General features: G+C 45.1%; 1 protein-coding gene across 1 annotated transcript; it reads left to right on the forward strand.

The window, feature by feature from the left end:
• Window positions 1-9,051: 9,051 nt before the first annotated feature.
• Window positions 9,052-11,336, forward strand: RHOB (ras homolog family member B). Its single transcript, XM_061460912.1, has one exon. It carries the CDS (start codon window positions 9,275-9,277, stop codon window positions 9,863-9,865), a length of 591 nt encoding a protein of 196 aa, XP_061316896.1. The 5' UTR covers window positions 9,052-9,274; the 3' UTR covers window positions 9,866-11,336.
• Window positions 11,337-23,597: the final 12,261 nt, after the last annotated feature.

Here is a 23,597-nt window from a genome sequence, read left to right on the forward strand (position 1 = left end):
TGGGTAAGAAAATAGTCTTAAGTGTGTATTTTGCTAGGCCTCTCACCTGGAAAAGCTAGTTTTCTAAGTATTCAGCTCCAGGTGACATCATCAGTTTAGAAATTTGTGTTTATTCTCAGTTTGTTTCCCCTTGGGAAACTGTAACCAAGCTGCCAAAGTGATGAAACCAGCACTGAGGAGGTCAGCAAAAGAAAGTGATAGACTTCCATGTTCTCCTAGTTTGTGACAGTAATTCTCAATTAGCCCCAAACCTTTACTTCAGGGTCAGAAGGGGTTTAAAAACTGTTTCTCTGTCCACTTACATACAGCATGTGCTTTCAAATCCTGCAGTCACATTATTTGCCCAGCTCCAGACTTGTGCCTTTAATGTCAGTCCATAATCACTTCCTTAGGCTGCCAGAAATTAGTGCTTCACAGAAGGGAGTAGTATGGAGATTCACCTGAAGTCTTTCCATTTTGGTTCATCTCTGTGCCTCTCTGAGATTTTCTGCTTAGGTTGACAGCATGTCTCAGTCTCTTTCCAGACTCTTCATGACTTGCAAAGCTGAGAGTGCGGTTGTTGGCATTCCCTTGACTTCAAGTTTTCTGCCTGCAAGGAGAAAACAAAGATTTCAGATAGGTCCAGACCATAAGGACAAAGAGGTTTAGAAATTGAAGTCTGGTCTTTTTACTTCTCTACTTTTAAGGTAGGAACTATCAGGAACTGGATTATCCCACCCCAGATCCAGGCTGTTTTACTCCAGTTTATTTACCTGTGCCTGAAGAAGAGGTGGAGATAGCACTGCCTTCATTGTACCCTATGGTAAACATGGCATTCCTGACGCATTTATGGAACCAAGGCCAGGCCAGAATGAATCCCAGAGGAAGTCAGACCTGTTCTTCCAGTCAGACTACTGGCTATGAGTGTGGTGACACCTTTCCCTAAGGACATCCTTCAAGGAAGTGTATGGAAGGGAGTGCACACAAAGAAATCTTGTCAGCACAGCTGCTTGCCACTAAACCTTGGTACCAGGAAGCCAGGATTAGATTCACTGAACAACATGTTCTTGTGCTCAACCCGATGGTGCTGGTTTAGGTTCCTGCCCTAGTCTGTCTGTCTCCCTTGACCAAAAAATCACTCAGCACTTTGTTTCTCAAAGGTGGAGAAGGAACAAATCCATTTTTTCAGGTGTGACACTTTGCAGATATATGGCATTTTTTTCCTCCTCCAACATAAGAGCAGTCCTTACAGCTCCCACACAACAGCAAGACAGACATCTACTTACCTTTCCACATGCTGAAATCCAACGTGTTCACTCCTCTTACAAAATTCAACAGTGCCTGTAGTGCCTCTTTGTCTTACTTTTGTCATTTAATGCACATTGGCTAATAATCTAGGGCTGTATCAACACCTTCTATAGTCTTGGCAGAACACTCCAAGTAAGCATATGCCCCAGTGCTGGCAGCTAAAACTTTTCCTTCTGTTACGGTAATTGTCTCACTTCCTGGAGTAGTTAGTTTCTTCTTAATACCTCCATCATCCCTTAGTTCTATCTTGGTAGCTACCAGAATAATAGTTATATTAATAACAGGGCAGAACATTTAGATCTCTGCAACGCAAAAACCAAGAATGTTTTGCTGAGTCAGGCCTGCCCACAGAGCAGCACATTAAAATAACATCCTTGTCCTTGTAGAACACTGAGTGGAGATTTCAGTAACTGACTTCATTCTTTCCTGCCACATCGAGGAGAATTAGTTTCATCTTTTTCCCCTCTACCTCTGCGTCAGTGGTGTAAGCATCAGAGCTGGGTCATAGGACTTGGAAGCTGTTCATTACACAGAGCGAAGAGAAGACACGTCTTACCACAGTAGTCACCTCCAACTACAGTTATCTTTCTCCTAAGGGCAGCCATTACTTGAAAACCAAGATGAAGTACAAAATGGATTATTCCCACGCTGTTTCCCCCAGCCCCCTTTTAATGTCTTTAGCTTTTGTGCAGGGTAGGAGGAGAAGAGAGAAATCCCATTAGTTTGGAATTCTTCCCCTTATTTCCTGCTTTTTCCCATACTCCTGTCTTAACCTTTGTTGCTTTTTAACTTCTCTGTTATCAGAATGTTCTGTAACCGTGATTAGCTACCTCGCTCTTGGCTGCTATCACAGAACAAAAACTGAAGGTATAAACCAAGTCTGAATGTAACCAAGACTCCTGCTGCACTCTGTATTTCTGTTTTACCATCTCAGACATTGTTTATGGTCAGTGTTCAATTCATAACAGATTTCATTTTCTAGATTGAATGACTTAATTTTGTGAGTGATAAAGAATATAAAACACTGTACTGAACAACTATCCAAATCTGTTTTATTGACTACATTTTTCCTGCCATGGTCTGCTAGTGGAATTCTACCCATGGCAATAGCTATCCTGTGTAAGTCTTCAGTATTCTGTGTAAGTCCATGCTGCTTTTGCTCATAGACCTATTGTCATGTGGGAGTTAAGAAAGTGTTCTCAGTCTTCACATATTCATGGTTAATTTATATGAGGTGTAAGTTTGTTATATTTACAGGATAGTGATTTCCAGCATCAATCTTCTCTTTTTTGATGCTCAATATTAGATTGGTTTCTTCTAACATTGTTGCCACCTCAGCTTACCTTACGTCACTGGCTCCCCTGCAGAGAGGACTTACCACCACTCTTAAAAGACTATCATGATGACCATGGTATTTAAAGGAATAGGTCAATGTTTCTTAATGTAGACAACCAGTCCACAAAGAGAACCTGATGACATCATTGTTTTTAAAGAAACTTACCTTACTGGCTGTGAAGTGCAAGTTACACAATTCATTAACAAATCACAGCATGTTTTCTTTAGACATTTCCTCATTCCTATTGCAAATGACTCATCCTGACTGAGCATTTCAGTTCTGAGTGTGCCAAACTACTTGGCAGAGTGGAGGGGGGGCTGACAGTACTAGAATGTAAACCAGCAGTAGACTCTCAAGAAACCCCTTTCCAGATCTGCTGAAGCATTCTAAAGAAATGAATTGCTGAATCAAAGAATAGATGAGGTGGGAAGGGATCATCCAGTCCACCCTGCTCTCCTCAGAGCAGGATCAGCTACAGCAGGCTGATCTGCACAGGACCATGTCCAGCTGGGGTTTGAGTATCTCCAAGGATGGAGACTTCACAGCCTCTTCGGACAGCCTTTCCCAGCATTTGATCATCCTCAAAGCAGTGAAATGAAGTCTATCAACAAGAAAGTCTAAAGCAAAAGAACTTTCCAGTGTTAAGGATACTATCTTGAGCTCCAGAGATAAAGACTGAATTCCCTGCTATCTTATGGCATTGGACAAGTCATCTCTACTCTCTCTGTCCTAGTTTTCCTGCTAGACAAAGACATCAAAGTGGCTGCAACTGCTAAAAACTGAGAACAAAGGGAATCAGAGGCAGATTAATTTGATCCCCCTGCAGAGAGCACTGATTCCAAAGACATTATTGGTGATGCAGATATGTATCTGCTGATTGCTACAGTTACATGGTCAGCCCATTTATTTCATACAGATACAGAAAAGCTTTTCAATTTAGATGAGGGAATTTAGATCTAAAAATTTTAGCCTAAGGATGAAGAGCTTGTTTTTGTTTAGTTGGAAGTCAGCTGAAGACCTGAGGCCACTGTAGTTTTCTGTGGTGGTCTAATTTTACTTCTGAGTCCTATTCAAGTAAGAATCTAATATTCTTTCCATAGGAACTTGACAAAATTAAAGTCATCAGCTTCTGACTTGCCCTACTTATTCCCTGGAAGAGCAGAGCAATGCCAGTAGGACCCATACAGCTATCTAGGATCATGAAGGCATTTCTTGTTCACGATAATGTGCTTTCACAGGCACTGAACTTAGCCTAAACTTCTGTGTGAAAATACACAGGTCTTTTTCATAGAATAGTTAGGGTTGGAAAAGACCTTAAGATCATCTAGTTCCAATTCCCCTGCCATGGGCAGGGACACCTCCCACTAAACCATGTCACCCAAGGCTCTGTCCAACCTGGCTTTGAACACCACCAAGGATGGAGCATTCACAGCTTCCCTGGGAAACCCATTCCAGCGCCTCACCACCCTTACAGTAAAGAACTTCTTCCTTATATCCAATCTAAACTTCTAAACTTTCCCTGTTTAAGTTTGAACCTGTTACCCCTTGTCCTATCACTTCAGTCCCTAATGAATAGTCTCTCCAGCATCCTTCTCTTCTTGTGCCTTGGCATTCTGGTTTCTGGGTAGATCAATCTGGCTTCTCTGCTGAGAGCACTGATCACAAAGGGATCCAAGAGTTAAACTGCTGATCTGAGAGTTAAATTGTTTTTCTTCAGGGACACTGGAAGGTAATGGACCTGCTATGACACAAGTGGTCTGGTTCCTATATATGCCAGGAACCCTTAGCAGCTTCGAGAGACAGACACTACCATTTCTGCCTGACCTCCCTCATCTGCTAAGAGCTTTCTCACACTAGCCTATAAACTGCTCATATTTAGCTAGTTCTCGCTTTCCTGACTTCACCAAGAAGCTTTGCCTGCATGAGGACTGCAGAGTGCTTGATGCCAGTGTTACAGTACAAGCCAGCATACAGCCTCAGTATACCATTACTGGCACATATGGTTCCCTCAGCATGTTACACCACAGCAGGCAATGTACTTACTTTCCTACTTGACAAAAAGGAGAAAGATTACCTTCCCCACTAAGCTTTCATACTTTCAGTACAGATTTATGCTTTAAGACACATTATCTGAGTTACAGACTTGCCCTTTAGAAAATCTGTTTTGCAAAAGGAGCGGGGGGGGGGGGGGGAGGGGGGGGGGGCTGGGCAGGGAATATAATCTGGAAACAATCTCTGGTAATTGACTGGAATTGTCTTCTCAGCAACAACAACAAAAAAAAAGGCAATTGAATTAAATCAAGTAAAAAAAAAAAAAGGGCTGAGTTTTAATCTCAAAACCACCAGCATGAGCAATGAAAGCAAAGAAGGGGTGTCTTATTTCTCCTACTTCATACTTTCTTCATCAATCATGCAGATGTATGTGGTGCAGCAGAACTAATGCTCTGCTTAGAGAGTGCACATTTAGGATTACTGGAAGTGAAGTTTCAGCTTGCTTAAAAAAGTATAGTTTAGCTTAGCATGCATATTTGATCAGAAAATGTAAAAATTACAAAAAGTTCAAATTCAGCCCTAAAATATGTGAGCTGGCCATACTCCCTGGTGTCTTCCAGACCATGACTATGCTTGAATACAGTCCTGTACGGTCCTGTACAAAAATCCCTAATGAGAGGAAAGAGCCACTTCATCCCAGAGCCTCGATATAGCCATTTGCTATTTTGTTTCCAGGTTTCACACTTCTGCCCTCAGGCACTGCCCTAAGGAGGATGCCCGAGCACTTTCACAGATGATTATCCACTGTGCTTGGTTACAGCACCGATGCAGTGCCTTCCTGCTGCAGTCAAAGCACTGCCACGCTGCTCAGATTCTCACTTTCCCTGATGCATCGATTCAAGCAGGAAGAGAACAGGATTCCTATGTACAACTCTACTGATTTCCATGGTTGTTAAAACTGGCTCAGTTCATGCTTTCATGTGTGGGCTGAAGAAAGAATGATCCAGAGAAGAGAAGAGAAGCAAATATATATAACTGAAAAGATAATATAAATTAAGGGTCTCCTAAGTTCCACTTAAAACAGCTCCAGGCAGGTACTACATACTGCAGTGATACCTATGGGCTAAATCCACTGCAGGATAGAGGTGGCGTGTAGCAAATTTACATTAAATATGAAACCCAGGCCATAATCAAGTCCCAGGTATTACACATTTAAGTACAAATGTGTGATAACCATAGTGACTTAGATGTTCCCTATAGAGTCCATGGCTGGAGCATACCCTAGGACAGTGAAATGAGGGTGATCTCAGCTGAAGTGAGTCACAGGTCTGGGGTTCCCAGTGAAGTGAAAATAAAAAACATAAAGCATTTGAAACCCAGGTTAAGGAATTACATAGACTCTGCTGCAATTTTTCTTGCAAGTGAAAGATGAAACATCTCTGCCTTCAGCATAACTGTGTAGAAAACTACAGAAGCAAGACTTCACTAGGAAATTAAGCAGTTACGGCTCAGACCCTAACAGGGTGCTGTAACTATTTCTGCGCTGTTCAGATACATGAAGAGCCCCAGCTATGGGTTTGGTTTGGGTTAGCTGGAGCTTTGTAGAGTATTTCTGTAGCATAGTTTGGAAGTCAGGACCAGCAGACAGTTTGGATGAGGCCACTCTGCTTTGAAGTCCAAAAGAGTTGAAGAGTATGAATGTGGGCCACTTAAGTTTGCTTTCTCTGCACAGTGGCACATGGAAAATTGCTGGCAGCACTCTGGGGGAACGCCAGAGCTGGGTACTTCGAGATGAAGAAGCTGGTTATTTCCCTGACTTTCATGGCACAGCACTGATGAGATATCAACACAATCAGTCATTCGGATGATTCTTTTTCCTATTGAATGAAAGTGGTTTTGCTTATGAAAAGACTAAACCGAATATACAGGCATGATTCTCCGTGACACCCAGAAGTCAAATAAGGACGGATTCAAAAGTATATTTAAGAGCTTAATTAAGGAGCACCTTTCACGATCTGTAGCGCACTTGCAGATTCTCGTGCTGGCACCGCAGAGGTGAAACTTCCCAGCCTTGGAGCTGTGAAGTGCCGCCGCGAGGTGGCACTGGACCCCGTGAAATATCCACTACCAGTTCAGTATCGCTGGAGCGCTTTCAAGAGACTTACAGCAGCAAATTCATTTAGAAGACTCACATTATACAGCAGGAATTAGAATTAACTCTATCTGCCTGTCAGAATGGCTCTGCATACTTGTGATTATAGAGAAAACAGCTACAAGCTGCTAATGCTCCATCGCCAGAAGGATGTGCCAGCATGTGGGAAGACTTCCACACAGGCAACCTCTTCCTGTTTCAGGAAGAATTTAACCTGTAAGCAGCAAAAACACATGTAAAGGGACAATGCAAATCAGAAATTTATCATAGAAAGAATCATAGATCATAGAATGGTTTGGGTGGAAGGGACATTAAGGTTTTTGACACCAACCCTCCCAGGTGTCCCCTAGGCAGGGGCACCTTTCACTAGACCAGGTTGCTGAAGCCCCATCCAACCTGGTCTCAAACATTGCCAGGGATGGGGCAGCCACAGCTTCTCTGGGCAACCTGTGCCAGTGCCTCACCAACCTCACAAGAAAGAATTTTTTCCTAATCTCTAATCTAGATACACTCTCTTTCAGTTTAAAGCCATTACATTAAACCCATTATCCTGTTACAAGGCCACAGGTACTGTAGAACACTATCCCTTTGACTACACTTTATTTCTGCCTTTTTTTTTGTGTGTGTTTTTTTTTGGTTTTGCTTTGTTTGTTTGTTTGTTTCCAGTTTTGGTTTTGTTTTTTTCTTTCCTCAAACATCACTTTGAATTTAATATGTTCACTTCCCATAAAATAGGCTGTATAAACTGTGTAACATAAAACCCCATCCATCACCATCCAGGGACATGCTCTTTTGACAGGGAGAAATGGGAATTACAAAACTCTCATGGAAGATGAATTACATTTCACTGCCTAGGATTAAGTGAACCATAAGTGAGCCATTTGCCCTATTGACACAAATGAATCATTTGCCCTATTGACACACAGTCTGTTACAAGGAACTCATCAGACAATTTTATAGACTCAGAGACGCATCTGTCTTCAAGTGGGTATTTTTAAATGCGATTTTTAATAACAAAGATACTGTTCAAATCACTCCCTTTTGCTGTCTTCACTAACGCCAGTGGCCAGCCAAAGAAGACACTTCCGATCCAACCCCGAGGCAGTAGCCACAGGACATCGCTGAGGTGGAAATGCTTGGAAGGAAAAAAATTGAACCAACACCCAGTTAAACAGCGATAGTTGCAACAGGGACACAATGAAATGCTACCAGTGAATTCACACTGTGACACTTCACAGTACACGGCTCTATTAAAGCACACAGTGTGAGGATCTGTTTGCATTCAGGCACTGGCCCCCATCCTCCAAGCGATCTGAAACTCGTCGTTTGCACTTATTTATTTTCCACATCCATTTTTCTCGTGACTATTGAGACCAAGAGGGCATTTCAGTTCAAGTCTGCTACTTCTCTTTTTTTTAATAAGCTTTATAATTCTTCCGTTCCCTTTTGAAGAGACACTGAAACATGAGGAATATTTTTTCCTTAAGGAAGGGAAGTGGTTGAATTCTGCGTTTTTCCCAGTAATATCCAGCGAAGTTTTTTGTTTTACTTAACCGCCTGCCACAATCTCAGCTCCGCTTTGTTCGGGCTTTGACCACTGCGGCTGGGACCCGGCGGTTTCCCCTCTCTGTTCAACTCGGATGCTCATCCAGCCCTTAACACCGGTCACCCCGAGCTGCGGGGCTGCTGCGGGCGCCAAAGTGGCCACTGTAGGGACCGGCCCCACCCTGCCCTGCGGCCGAGCCGCCACCCCGGAGAGAGAGCAGCACAAACCGGGGGTGGGGGTGTCGCCCGCAGAGTGGCGCGGCCGAGAGACCTGTCCTGCGCTCCTCCGGAGGTGCGGTCCGCTACCCGCCGAGAGCCTCCGGCGGAAGTCTCCTCACCGCCCCCGCTCGCCTGACGGCCCGTCTCGCGCAGCCCCGCCTCGCCATAGCCACCAGCCGTCTCCATCCCATCCCATCCCATCCCATCCCATCCCATCCCATCCCGGCCGCCCCCCGGCACGGACCCCCAGTCGGCGCGGACCCTGAGGCGCCGCGATCCAGGCGCCGCTCGCGCCCCGCCTCCCGCCTGCAGCGCTCCACCAATCACGATGCTCTCCGCCGGGGATGACCTCACTCCCTGCCTTCCCATTGGCTGGCTATATTAAGAAAGTGGCCAGCGCCTTTAAATAGCTGCGCCGGCCGCACTTTGCGGCAGTGGTAGAGTGGAGCGGAGCGAGCTTGGGGGGTGGAGGGGGGTAGCGGCAGCGGCAGCGCTTTCCCAGCGAAGGAACTACCCAGGCGGCACCGGCGGCACTTGTCTGCGGCCGTAGAGATCCCCAGAGCTGGGGGACGGAGGCACGGTGCCGGTGCGAGGAGAGAAGAGGGCGCGCCCGCCTGCCTGCGCGGGCCCGGCTCGCCACGGTGCCCTGTGAGAAGCGAGAGGAAGGGGGAGGCGGCGGCCGCGGGGAGGAGGGCGCTGCCATCGTCCTACTGCACGGCAAGGCCAGCTTGGCGAGCCTGGCCATGGCTGCCATCCGCAAGAAGCTGGTGGTGGTGGGGGACGGTGCCTGTGGCAAGACTTGTCTCCTCATCGTCTTCAGCAAGGATGAATTCCCTGAGGTCTATGTGCCCACTGTCTTTGAGAACTACGTGGCTGACATCGAGGTGGATGGCAAGCAGGTGGAGCTGGCCCTGTGGGACACGGCTGGCCAGGAGGACTATGACCGCCTGCGCCCCCTTTCCTACCCGGACACTGATGTGATTCTCATGTGCTTCTCTGTGGACAGCCCGGACTCGCTGGAGAATATCCCGGAGAAGTGGGTGCCCGAAGTCAAGCATTTCTGCCCCAACGTCCCCATCATCCTTGTGGCCAACAAGAAGGACCTGCGCAACGATGAGCACGTGCGCAACGAGCTGGCCCGCATGAAGCAGGAGCCGGTGCGCACTGAGGATGGCCGTGCCATGGCCATTCGCATCCAGGCTTACGACTACCTGGAGTGCTCAGCCAAGACCAAGGAGGGTGTCCGGGAGGTCTTCGAGACGGCAACCCGGGCGGCCTTGCAGAAGCGCTATGGCACCCAGAATGGCTGCATCAACTGCTGCAAAGTCCTATAGGGCGCAGCTGGAGCGTGGCACTGGGTACAGCACCTGGGTCACCTATTAGCAGGTGGAGGGGAGCTGGGTTAGGCACACATATGGCATCTGCCTCTCCCCTTTGTAGGGGGGCTGGTGATGAACTGGGGTGGGGGCTAAGGGAGGGAGCATGCTCCCTTAGCCTTGGCCATACAGGGTTGCACTGGCTCAGTTGTGGGGACAGAGGGAGGGGGGGATTGCATGCCCTGAGCCTTGGGGAATAAAGTAGGAAGAAGCCTTCTTCTACCACCAGCCCCCCAACAAAAAGCTGCTGAGACTGGACTGAGCAAGTGTTGCACCTGGCTCTTCCCCTTTGTCCACCACCTGCTGCTCCCAGCCAGCCTCCTCTCTTTTGCAAGAGGAGAGTAATGGAGCTGAGATGCTCAAAGGGACTTCTGCTACCTGCCTGCATGTGCCTCCTCCAGGCAGGCTGGGGAAGGGGGATGCCATCTCCTAGGCTGCCTGCAGCATCCTCGCCTCTCCCACAGGTGCCACAGCCTGAGCCTGACCTGCTGTGGGATCTGGTGCCCTGAAGACCAAGACTGGGAGGGGAGGGTCATCCCGAACAAAGCCTGTATGTATCTTACCTTTTCTGTCTTGTGAAAACTGGGGTAGTGCAGGGGGTGCTTGCTGAAAGCAAGGTGGGGAGGGGGTGCTCAGCTGGGACTTGTGCAAAGGAACTTGTCCTGAGTGACTGATGCCTGCTGATAATGCAAGCCTTGAACTGACTCCAGCTTCAGAAGCTACCAGGCTGGGAAGTGAAGCTGAACTGCTCTGTCCTCCTTGCTGGACATCCTCCTCCTGATGGATTGGGCAGGATGAGCAGGGGGAAAGATGACATTGCCATATTATGGTCTTGCTGCCTGCGCCTTCCTTTAATGTTGTCTTCTGCAAGTATATTGATTTGGGTTTATTTAAAAGTTAATTTTCAAAATTACTTTGCACAACTTGGTGGATTTTTGGTGTTGTTGGATATTTTTATTTTTTAAGTAAATACAATGCACTTGTCATCTGCATACAACACTGTAGCATTGGAACTGTTCTTACTTGGTAACCTCATCTAGGTCTTGTTTCAAATTGGTTTCAACACAAGGCAAAATAAAACCACTGTATCTCTTTCCCTTGGACAAAAAATGGGTGAAAGCACTGCTCCTTATGCATTCAGCATGTCATACTTCAGTACTAAAGGGCAGTTTAAAGAATCAAGGTTTATTTAAAACTTATTTTCACAGGGTAGCCAGCCCAGGTGAAAATAATTTTGTGTTTCTCTGCTTCAGAGAACAAATGTATCCATTTATGTTTGTTTACTTTCCTCCCTCTTCCCTCAACAGTTGTATTGTGACTTTTTAATAAACTGACATGGCAAAAACTGATATGTATATGATGTTTACATAAAATTATGAACTGTGTATGCAGTTTTTTATGTAAAATATTAAAAGATTCTATGCTGACACTTGACAGAGCAGTGGTGTGATTTATGGAGACAGTCCTTTGTATGCAGCAAAACACCTGGGTGATGTGAAATGAGACCAGATTTTGCCCCCTGTCTGCAGATGCTTTTATTTGTTTTGTCTTGGCTGCACTACTTGTCTGGCAGCTTTCAGAGGCTGGGGAGGCGCTTTTCCTTTGAGGAAGCTGCTCCTTTAATTCTGTACAGGTGGCATAGTGGAAGTGAGCCCCATGTTCAAAGTGCTGACTAACCCATTTGCTGCTGAGCACAGGCAGCCTCTGTGCCTGGTGGGCTGAGGCTTACAGTGTTCCCTCACTGCCTGCCCTTCCTGTTGGTGAATGGGGTGAGCTTTGGGCTTGTGTAGCAACAAAGCAGGCAGAAAACTGAAAAGCAGCAGTGGAAATAGAGCTTATTTTTCAAGCAAAATATTTAACTTAAAGCAGTTTTTACTAGTGAACTGCACTTTGCTTGGAGTGAGTCCCCATTTGGTACAGCCAGACATGCAGACAGGTTTGCTTGCTATGGAATCTGAAGGAGGAGGCTTTGTTTGTGCTGCAGCAGTCTCTCAAGTTGCCTGGCTAGGTTTCCTAATTGCTGGCCTCATGAATTCAAGTAGCAACATATAAAGCATAGGTCTCTCCACAACAGGGATCCTCAGCAGAATATTGTACCTGCCTGTCCCTCACTGTCCTGTGCTCCTTGCTGAGTCTTGGCCACCTGGACAGGCACAAGCAGGAACCCTAGCTCTTGTGGGTGCTGCTTGCAGCACTGGCTGCTGGCAGAAGAGGTGGCCTGGTGCAAAATGCAGGACATGGTTTTCACCAAACAGTAAGACCCATGCCCAAAGTACTGATGTCTCCTTTTTTTTTTTTTTCTTTTTCTGTTCATAGAATGAATCATAGAGTCACAAGATGGTTTGAGTTGGAAAGGACCTTAAACATCATCTGGTTCCAACCACCCTGCCATGGGCTTTTCTGAACATAACATGTTCAGAAATGTTAACAAATACCAAGGCAGGCAAAACACACTTGGTGGCTTTTGCTCATTCATTCACAGAGGGCTCTGCCAGCTGCCGACTGACACCACCGGGCCTTTTCCGACAGACTACAGAAATAGTGACTATAACTTACAGAAATAGTTCTTTGAGTATAGAAAGAGTGGGCTCCCTTGTTTGACAACTGGAAAGTCAATCAGAAATAGTGTGGAATTACATGGGTTTACATTCTGAAGACTTCAAATGCTCAGTTCATGTTGTGAGTTTATTGCGCTGTTTCCTGTGATTTCTAATGAAAGATAAGTGACGTTTTCACTTGCACAGTTTAGTCAGGATTTCTTCAAAGGCACATAAGTCCCAGGTTTTGGGTAACCACTTCCAAGGATTTCAGTTCTCCTGATGTTCAAAAGGTAGGTTTCTAATCTCAATTTGAGAACCCTAAAATCACTGTTTGGTCCTAAAATCTTAGGTACTTAAAGGGCCACCACTAAAGACCTTGTTCTTGCAAAGGCACTCAAAAGCCCAGTTCTGTGCAGTGTAGCACTGTTCTGTGCAATATCAACCAGTGACATTAAAGTTTGCATTGGAAAGTTTTTCCTTAACCTGACTGAAGTAGCTGCAAAATTTAGACATTCCATTAGACTGCAGCAATAACGAATCTTCTCAAAACCCTAAAGGAGAAAGCATTTATATTTGTATTTTAAACACTGGGAAATGGGTTAGCATCACATCTGTATAATTAACTATATCAGTATTTTCCACTAAGATGCTTACAAGGTAATTGCATTAATTATTTCCAATTGAACATTTGCCCAAGTCAGAGCTTCAGCATCTGGCCCAAGGGGGAAAAGCTGCAAGAAAATACACTTCAGTTTTAACTGAGCGTGATCTTTCTCTGCTACTTGTGAAGCTGTGAATAAGCTGACAGAGTGAGATCACCAAGTGGGAGTCCACTCCTTGGGTCAGATGGTGGGACTGGAGCCAGCACTCTGTACCTCCTTGCTTGCTCATTAATGTTAATGGCTTTGGTGGAGGGGGACACGAGGTGTGGCTCATCCCACCTGCCTTGACTCAACCCTGACATGGCCAGGCTGATGCTCCAGGGCCACACTGCTGCTGTGTAAAGATGTCGCACTGACCAACTGCACCCCATGGCTGTGTAACACACAGGGTCTGCCCACTGCTGGGACCAGGCAGAGCTTGGAGCAGGCCACCCCACAACCTGCACCGTGCCTTCAGACAGTGGTTTGGTGTCATGCAGACCTGCCCTTGCTGGTCTTCATCTGTCCCCTAGTTCATATTCAGCTGGTCCCAGTCTGTATTCTGTAACCTACTGACTGGAGGAAAGATGACAATGAGTAAGTTAGAGCATCAAAGGAAAGTCAACAACCAACTCATCTCACTGTCCCCATGCACACTGCTGGGCACACAGGAAGACTTTCCTGGCTGTGTCCACATGCCTGCACAGCTGTCCTGAGCTGAGGAAAGGTTGCATCTTCTCTTCTGGTGGGAGCCTGAGCTCCATGGCATCAATGGCTGTATCTTGCTTGCTCTGTCATGGTAGCTTGCTCTGTCATGATACCAGTGCATCCTTGGCAGCAAATCCTGTGAATGTGGAAAAGCCTCCCTGAAACATCCACTCATCTCCATCATTTTCTGTCCAAGTGAGGAGGCTGCTTGTGCACTCTCCCACCAAGATCAGGTTGGACCTTCTGACAGTATAAGGGTATCTTGTCTGGGCAGCCCAAAAATGAAGGCACCCAAGGAAGGTCAGCAGCACCTTGTGTCCTCCTGGAGAGACAGCAACAGCAGCTGTGAGTAGTCCTGGTGTGATCAGAGACTCTCTGTTTAGAAAGCACACTCCATGGGGGGTGCCAAACAAATAGCAGGTCATCTTTGGTGGGTCAAAGAAGTCAGGAAAAATCCTTGGTAATTTTGACAAAATATTTTTTAATGCACTTGCTATACATTGGAATTAAACTACAATTCTGTATGGTCATGGTTGGACTTGATAGTCTTAAAGGTCTTTTCCAACCTACATAATTCTATGATTCTATACATGTTTTTGCTAGTTTTTTTTTTTTTCACCCTTGTGCAACTCCACGTCGCACAGTGGGGTTGCATGAGTGCAAGCAGATGCACAATTTGAAGCAATATCCTCTTATATGGCTTTCTGGTTTTGCAGTAATAACTTAATTTAGCTCCACTTGCCTTACACTCTGTTGGACAGGTTAAGTCTTCTTTCGCAATTCAATGCAGAATTGACACAAATTCCCTGAAGGAAGAGAAAAAAAGAGAGAAGTACTTTGAGGAGCTCCACGAGTATTTTACTAGAATCAGTGTCACTGACTGGAATTCCCTTACAGATTTTATTCCCTGACTGCAGAAAGTAAAAAAAGCCCAGTTTGATCCTTTATATTTTAGTGGACTGTAGCACTAGTGAATTCAGTTCTTTTGGCTTTGCTGGTTCTGTAAGAATATGTATGTAAATAGAAGTCACATTAATAATCCATTGAGCTAACTTTAAAGGACATGTCTAGACAAGCCATTTACCCCTGCAGCTCTGAAAAAGTGTTTACAGATCTGGCTAACCGTGTGTGTGCATAAAGATACAGATGCTCCAGGTCAGCAATTCAAGCTTCCTCACAGTTAGCAGCCAGCAGATATGGTGGGGTGGAAGAAGCTGGTAAGCATCTCCTGCAAGGAAGCTTTTGGAGAAGGCTTTAGACCTGTTGCTGGAGTCTCTCTGGAATCTTGTGGAGCTCCTTGTGCACACCTTTAGATGTGGAGTTCAAGGGAAGGAAGTATTTCAGCTCACTTCAGTAGTCATGAAGTTACATATCTCATCCAACCTTATTGTCCAAGGTCCCTTTACTGCCAGCTTACAGCAACAGGCAGCTCCAGAGGACCTCTCTCCACTGCCTGGCAGCGAATGTCCTCACCACGTGGAAGGACTTGCAGGTGAAGCTGTGTGAGATGGGCTTTGCTGACACCACTGCCTGCTCACCTCCTAGCAGGCTGGCTCATGCTACCACAGGTCTATTCCCACCAGCAGCATTCACCCCCTCCAGTTTTACATGACTGAAAGAGAGGTGTCTGTTTCCATGCCCTGGTCGTCAGCAGGAAGATCAGGGGCTGAGCAACTTCCTACAACTGTAAGCAACTCCAGAGAGAACAGATTAGGGTGAGATAGTTTGTGAGTTTTAGCCTCAGCATCGCCAAGCGTAGGATCTGGAGGATATGTGTATATACCTATGTGAACTATATGAGAGACACTGGAACAGGTTGCCCAGAAAAGCTGTGGCTGGAAGTGTTCAAGGCCAGGTTGAACACTTTGAGCAACCTGGTCTAGTGGAAGGTGCCCCTGCCCATGGCAGGAGGTTGGACTAGATGATCTTTGAAAGTCCCTTCCAACCCACCCTGGTCTATGGTTCTATGATTCTATGTCTTTAAGTAAGTGCTTGATTTGAGTAGCCTGATGGACATTTTTTCCAGTGCCACTAGAAGAAGGGAATGAGTTGCGGTTCCCCCCCTTTCCCCTCTGCCCTGGAATTTTTCCAAGTTCATGCTGAGAGCAAAACATTTTCTTCAAGTTTGCTCCCAGTGACAGTGGAAACCACAGTCTGTGATAAGCTGCAGCCAGATAGATTAAGTTTTGCGGCAGGCACTCATGCCCTGTGCAGAAGAAGAGACCTCTCTCCAGTTCTTTAGGGAGTCCATGAAGTGAGAGGCTTTGCAGTACCCGTAAGAGGTGCTTATACATGTCAGCAGTGTATTATCCATTTGTAATTCAGCAGTGAGTGCCATTTGGCATGTAATAACAACTATGGGCATATCTGCTTTTCTTACATGATTGAAACTTTGAACTCATGCTAAAAGGTGGGGTGTAAGAGTGGGGGTAGGCACTGATGTGATACCTACACTGAACTGTAGCAGCAGAGCAAGAGAAATATCAGATTGGTGCCTACAGCACGTAATAAATTTACGTGTATATTTTTCCTCTAGCTTGCTGGTCTGTGTGGGTTTTTTGTGTGTGCTAAATCTTGCTTCCAAGTACAAGGGACCAGTGGGTGGGATTTTTTACTAAATTCCTAATTCTGTTGCTTTTAGGTCATTCATCCTCTTCATTCAGAGTTTGATGTGGCAAGGCTGGAGACAGGAATTTGGAAAAAAAGTGGATTTCCTGGTGGGCTCATCTGCATGATAATGTCCCCTTCCCTCCAGCTCCCAGGAAGGGGAGGGTGATGGTAGTGCAGGGAGACACCGAGGGCTCCCAGGAGGCAATGGCAGAGCTCTGTCCTAGAAGAGGCTATTCTCCTGCTCCTAAGCTTTTGTGTGGTAGTGGGTTTTATACAATGAGGTTTGACCCTATAGTCTTTGCTTTGTGGGGTTCTTCCTTCTGATGCAGAACAAGCCAGGACTGCTTTGCAGGCAGCAGCCTGACCCTTCCTTATGACAGCTGACTTTCTTCCCCCAGGAAAACAGTGAGTTTTAGACCAGGGCTTTTCATAAGGTATGTGCATAACTAGAAGTAGCCACACTATCTATGTAAAAATCAAAAAATATGAAAATCCACCCTTCTGCATTCAAGATTCATACAGGAATAACCAGGCACTTTGTATTTTCAGCCTCATCAGCCGGGAAGATACTGAGGAACATCACTGCCTGGTGTGCAACTGTAACTTAACATCAGTGATAGACAGATGAAGAGATATATATACATATATTAACTTTGAGAAGAAAATAATCTGTATGTTTGAGGCTTAAACTGACCATGCCATGAGAATACTGAGGCACTAGAACAGGCTGTTCAAGGAATGTTCCATCAATGGAAGTGAATTGAAATGGATGGAAGTGTTCAAGGCTGGGCTATATGGGGCTTTGAGCAACCTGGTCTAGTGGGAGGTGTCCCTGTCCATGGCAGGTGAGTTGGAACTGGATGATCTTAAGGTCCCAAACCATTCTATGATTCTATGCCCTCATGAGCATCTGAAAAAAATTCCAAATTTCAAGCTATTCTGAACATACTCAGAATTGATTTTCATTTTCCCTGACAGTCAGGTATGCATGTGGGGCACACTAAAGCTGCCAGCATCTATAGGACCAAGGAGACTGAATGGGAGAGAGCTTATGTGAAAAGAGCTTATGTGAAAACAGCTTCTTACTAAGCTGTCTTCCCACAGTGAGGCAATAGGCAGGAAGGCATGTGTCGCTCCCATGTTTGCTCTTTATCAAAGTATTCCCAAACAAAGCACCCTTCAGAAAAGAGCTGTTCCTCCTGATGACAATAGGATGCTTTGTATAGATGGGGATTGCTGCATTTCACTCTAACCACTCCTAAGGATTAACTGAGATAAGATACTGGCATGACAAAGGCACACATAAACCACTAAAATGGTAAAGAGGGAAGCAAACTATAGTAATTCCCTCACAGCTAGAAATGTAGCAAAGGTGTGCCTAATGCCTGGGCTCCTTGCTAACAGCCTGCATCGGCTGGCACACACTGGTGGCCTCTCTTGGGTGGGCTCACTGATTTAACACTGCCATGTGAAATTCACAGCAACTGTTCTCAGCCTGAATGTAGTTGGGAAGATTACAGGCTGGTGCCTGAAGGCTTCTCTGTCTTTTGCAGGTCTTACCACTGGGTTTAACAAAAAGCCATTCCTCCTCAGCGCATTCTTCATCTAAGAATGTCCTTAATTCTTCATCATGCCAGGGAATCATCTAGGGATTACAGGATGCTTCACTTCAGTGCTTAGACTGACATGGCTATACATTGATTTCAGCCACTCTTTATTCCCCTTAGCATAAGCAGGTATTTAAAACATAAAATTCTGAATTTTTACATGTCACATACTAGGCAAAGGAATAAACCAGACTTATTTCTTCCATGTGATCATGAGAAACCAGTGTCTGCACTCATTTAAAGGAGTCAAAGCCTGGCCCTGAGCTTGGCGCAGGTATCTGGCAAGTTTAGTGACCCCTATTTCACTCTACACCCCTGCAGAAGCGCCCACTGAAGGTTTCCTTCCTACCTTGACCCCTGGTTGAGAACTACCTACCCCCTGCTGAAGGCTGTACAAGTGACACGGGGGCTTAACATAGCTGCTGCAGCTGATGGTGGGTGCATTTAGTGTGTGCCCCTCCTGCCCTGGGGCATCATGTCATGAAGGGGCTGGGGGGCTGGTGCACCAGGGAGGCAGGGTTTCCGTACACCATATAGCAGGCAAGGTGTAAATAATGTGTTGATTCACTCTTCTGGTGATCCTAAGCTGAGAACTCTTTGTTAAGTTTGGTTTATTGGTTTATCCCAGGGGGTCAGTTTATCAGTATAATCATCCCATTATCAGCATAATTGTATGACTTTGTTGCACTGGCAAAACTCCCTATGTGATTAGGAGGAATGCTGCCCTTTTGCAGGGTAGCTCTCGCTGAGTAGGAGTGCCCATGTGGCAACCTGTGCCAGTGGGATGGAGACACGGGTGGAAACACCAGCATGCTCCTCTGCAGGCAGCAGCCAGCTGCCCAGGAGCAACGACTCAATGGAGACTCAGCTCAAGCTGCAGGGTCTGAAATTTCACTGCAAAAGTTTCATGTTTCTCATTTTCCTCCTTTGATCGGTTGAAAATGGATAAGGTTTCAGGGAAAAATCAGCCAGGACAAGCCACAGAGGGCTAGAATTTCCAGCATGCAAAGAAGCAGGGCTGATGCGTGGATAGACTCCACAACTCGTTAAAGTTGTAAAGTAGGTATGCTTTTTATTCAGCGCTGAGGCACATGGGGGATAACTCCTCCAAAAGCATGCGCAGTGCCTCCTAGTGGTCGTGAGCGAGGGTCTCGAGATGAAGTAAATGAGTCTTCCTCGAGCCTGAACTTTTTACCTCTGGTTGTTACGCATGCTTCCTGGAGGCTTGGTCTTTGTCTAAAGCGCAGAGCCAATTTCAGCCAGCCTAAGCGTCCAAAGGACTGGAATCAAGTCACGGTCCCTACTTCTTAACAATAGCTGTGTCCTTATATCTAGTTCTAGTATACACAGAGGCATCCAAAGGATGGGAATCAAGACACAGTCCCTACTTCTTGACAATAGCTATGTCCTTATATCTTGTCCTAGCATAATCATGAGTGAGCGATCATATTGTTAAGCAAGTGTCCTGATCTATCCCCTTGTTAGTAATAGGTGAAATTGTGTGTTGAAACAAGAATACAAAGAGAAAAGATGATTATATTTGAAAATCTGTTAATCAGTAGAGGGGTTTTATGTATTAGGAAGGTTTAAGAACAAGTTGAAACTCTTCTATTGTGTATCTTAGTTACTTTATAACTAAGCATTACAATGGTAGCTATAAGGATAAGCAATTAACATAGCCATATATGGGAAAGGGTATATGGGTGGATTTAGGGGAGTATTGTGAAACTGTACCGAAGCAGAACTCACGAAAGTACCAGGAGTAGTCAAGTGAAAATAAGAGAATGCTGGCGTCCACATAATGACTGGGACATGTCCAAGGAACAGAAAAGTGAACAGGATGACCTGAGGAAGACTTCTTACTTCATCCGAGGAAGACTCCTTACTTCATCAGGACAACCGCCAGAGGGGAGCTGCGCAAGCGCAGAGGAGGCTGATGTTGTAATAGACTGATGTGGCAATCCTTGATGCATATGTATTAGTCAATAATGTAATCTGTATTGAATATGTATTAGCTACGAAATTCTTACTGTATAAATTACGAGCGCGATGTGACGGGTTTGAAGCCAGATTTGGGCGTGCCCCTGGTTTCCCAGCACTGCAATAAAGCACCTCATATAACCATTCTGGTGGTTATGTGTTAGCTCTTACGCTAACATTTTGGCGACCCAGATGGGACCTCACGGGCATTGCTGAGGCGGATCGCGTCTCGATCCTGCTCCAGCCGGCACCGAGAAATTCTCGGGGAGCCATCGACTGCGACCAACCTCCGCTGCTCATGACAGACCTCTGATACGGTAAGATAGGTGCTTTTTTTAATTTGGTTACGGTACCGATTTTTGATAGTGTGTAGGGTACCAACTTCTGATAAGCCTGCCTGTTAGACGCGGCGAAAGCTGCATTCGGTTTGGTGAAGTCTGGTCTGGTAAAGCCTGCCTGTTAGACGCGGCGAAAGCTGTGCTTGGTTGGGCAGGGAGCTCCTGGGGTAAGCCTAGGCACCTTCTGTTAGACAGTAGCGAAAGCTCTGCAGGTACAGCAAATCTAGTCTTGTTTTTGGTTTGGTTTTGTGCTGTGGGATCAGCATCTGTCTAGCTAGACATTGTAACTCAGTGGTGGAAGAAACTTGTTTTAGAGATCTCTTTGTATTTGTAAAACATCGTTGATCCCTAAGTCGTCCCCATTAGGCTGTCTTTTAAGCCACTGGAAGGAGGGCCGATTTGGGCAGAGTATGAAGAAAAGTAAACTAATTGATTACTATAATGTATGGTGGACACTATGAACTAGAGGATCAGGAGAAATGGCCTGAAAATAGGACTTTACAGTACAATACCATATTGCAGTTGATGTTATATTGTAAAAGGGAAGGAAAATGGAATGAGGTACCATATGTGGATCTATTCTTTGCTTTAAGAAATAATGATGAGTGGCAAAAATCCTGTGGAATAATGGTTGTAAAGGTAAATGCTAATGAACAGTGTAAGGGATGTGTTACCGAAAAAGTGTATGAAGTGCCTTCCTGTAGACAATAGTTTACAACACCAGAGGGATATTGAAAGTCTGGATTTCGCAGTTGCTCCGTCAGCCCTGCCAGCATTAGAAAGGGGAGGGAAGAAGGTGATAGTGATAGTGATCTTGAGAGTCTGGGTTGTTGCGAGTGCAAAAGAGATCAGAAAGTAGACCCCCTCCCCCCCCACTCCGGTTTCACACAGAACTCGCCGGAGGGGAAATCGGGAAGGAATTAGCACATGAATTTCTATATATACCTGAATGCCCCATTCCCCTTTTAGGACAGGACTTATTGGCCAAATTGGATGCAATGATCATTTTTTAAAATGGTGAATTAATAATGCAAATTCCCGAATCAAAAGTAGGACAGATCCTGGTTCTTAAAGAAAAGCCTATTGCTCAAATCCCAAAGGAGGTAGAAGAGGCTGTAATACCGGTAGTCTGGGAAACAGAAATCCCGGGAAAATCAAAAGCAGCTCAACCAGTAACAGTGGAACTAAAGAATGGGGTTAGGCCAGTAAGAATTAAACAATATCCACTGAAGCTAGAAGCAAGATATGGGATTTTAAAAACAATTGAGAAATTTTTAAAATATCGAATTTTGGAAGAATGTGAATCAGAATGTAACACTCCAATTTTTCCAGTAAGAAAACCAAATGATGAATATAGGTTAGTACAGGATCTGAGGGCAATAAATGAAATAACAAAAGATATCCACCCAGTGGTAGCAAATCCTTAATACACTGTTAACATCTGTGAAGGAAAAATATAAATGGTTTACAGTGATTGATTTAAAAGATGCCTTCTTCTGCATTCCTCTTGATAAAAGTAGCAGGAAATTGTTTGCATTTGAATGGAAAATCCACAGAGCAGATGAAAAACACAACTAACGTGGACCAAACTACCACAAGGATTCAAAAACAGTCCAACCCTTTTTGGGAACCAATTGGCTAAGGAACTGGAGGCATGGACCACTAAAGGAAAGGTACAGGTACCGAGATCACAATATCTCTTATTGCAATATGTAGATGACATCTTTATTGCAACAGAATAAAAATCGTTACACATAAAGGTGACTGTTGAAATCCTGAACCAGCTAGGCCTGAATGGTTATAAAGTCTCAAAAGAAAAGGCACAAATTGCATGTACAACCATGTTGTATCTAGGATGTGAAATTTCACAAGGACAGCGAAAACTGGGAATAAACCGTATAGAGGCAATTTGTGCCATTCCAGAACCACGAAATTTACATGAGTTAAGGACATTTTTGGGCATGGCAGGATGGTGCAGGTTGTGGATAATAAATTACGGATTCATTGCTAAACCCCTATATGAAGCCCAAAAATCACATGCTTTTGTTTGGGACAAACCACAGAAAGAGGCTTTTAAAAACTGAAGGAGGCGTTAACGAAATCACCAGCATCGGGACTCCCAGATTTGACAAAGGACTTTCAGTTATTTGTCCATGAGAGACAGAGATTGGCGTTGGGAGTATTAACCCAGAAACTTGGAAGCTGGAAAAGACCAGTAGGATATTTTTCAAAACAACTGGACCCGGTAATTGCAGGATGGCCATCATGTTTATGAGCGGTAGCTGCAATTATTGTTCTAACACAGGAGGCCAGAAAACTGACTCTGGGAAAGCATATCCAAGTGTTTGTACCACATATGGTAACAACTGTCTTAGAACAAAAGGGGGGGTATTGGTTATCCCCTAGCCGAATGATGAAATATCAAGCAATCTTAACAGAACAAGATGATGTAAGTCTGAAGACTACTAACTTGTTAAATCCAGCAGCTTTTCTAGGAACTGACCTAGAGGAAGGAACTCTTGAACATAACTGCATAGAGGTCATCGAGCATACATATGCAACCATAACGGACTTAAAAGATGTACCTCTTGAACAACCGGACTGGGAACTTTTCACAGATGGAGTTGTGGAGAATGGGAGAACGGGACACGGTATGCAGGATATGCTGTGACAACGCAACAAAAGGTAATTGAAGCAAAAGCATTGCCTCCTGGAACATCAGCGCAATGGGCGGAGTTGATAGCTCTCATAAGAGCATTAGAACTGAGCTATGACAAAAGGGTAAATGTATGGACTGATTCAAAGTATGCGTTTGGTGTAGTACATATACATGGAGCATTATGGAAGGAACGAGGACTGTTATCTTCACAAAGAACTAATATAGAATATCAAAAAGAAATTTTGGAATTAATAACTGCTGTACAAAAGCCTAAACAGGTGGCTATTATGCATTGCAAAGCACACCAAGGAGGAACTTCAAAGATATCTGAAGGAAATACACTGGCAGATCGGATAGCTCGACAAGTTGCCCGGAAGGTATGGAGCATGATGGCCCTGATACCTCTTAAGGTAAGCCCACTCCTACCTATCTTCCACAAGATCCAAAATATTCAAGAGAAAATGAGAAGTTGTCAGGACTTTTAAAGGCTCAAAAGAATTCTGAAGGGTGGTATACAACAACAACTGGACAGGTAATAGTACCACCAGCAATAATGCGAAAAATCCTACAAACTGAACATCAAAAATGTCATTGAGGTGCAGAAGCA

The sequence above is a fragment of the Pezoporus flaviventris genome, unplaced genomic scaffold (assembly GCF_033815535.1).
Source record: "Pezoporus flaviventris isolate CSIRO_AGI_PZ_B2104156 unplaced genomic scaffold, CSIRO_AGI_Pfla_v1 ptg000031l, whole genome shotgun sequence".
NCBI classification, from domain to species: Eukaryota; Metazoa; Chordata; class Aves; order Psittaciformes; family Psittacidae; genus Pezoporus; species Pezoporus flaviventris.

Excerpts from the sequence above, each read along its gene's own strand:
- RHOB (XM_061460912.1), top strand. The coding sequence starts at position 9,275 with ATGGCTGCCATCCGCAAGAAGCTGGTGGTGGTGGGGGACGGTGCCTGT.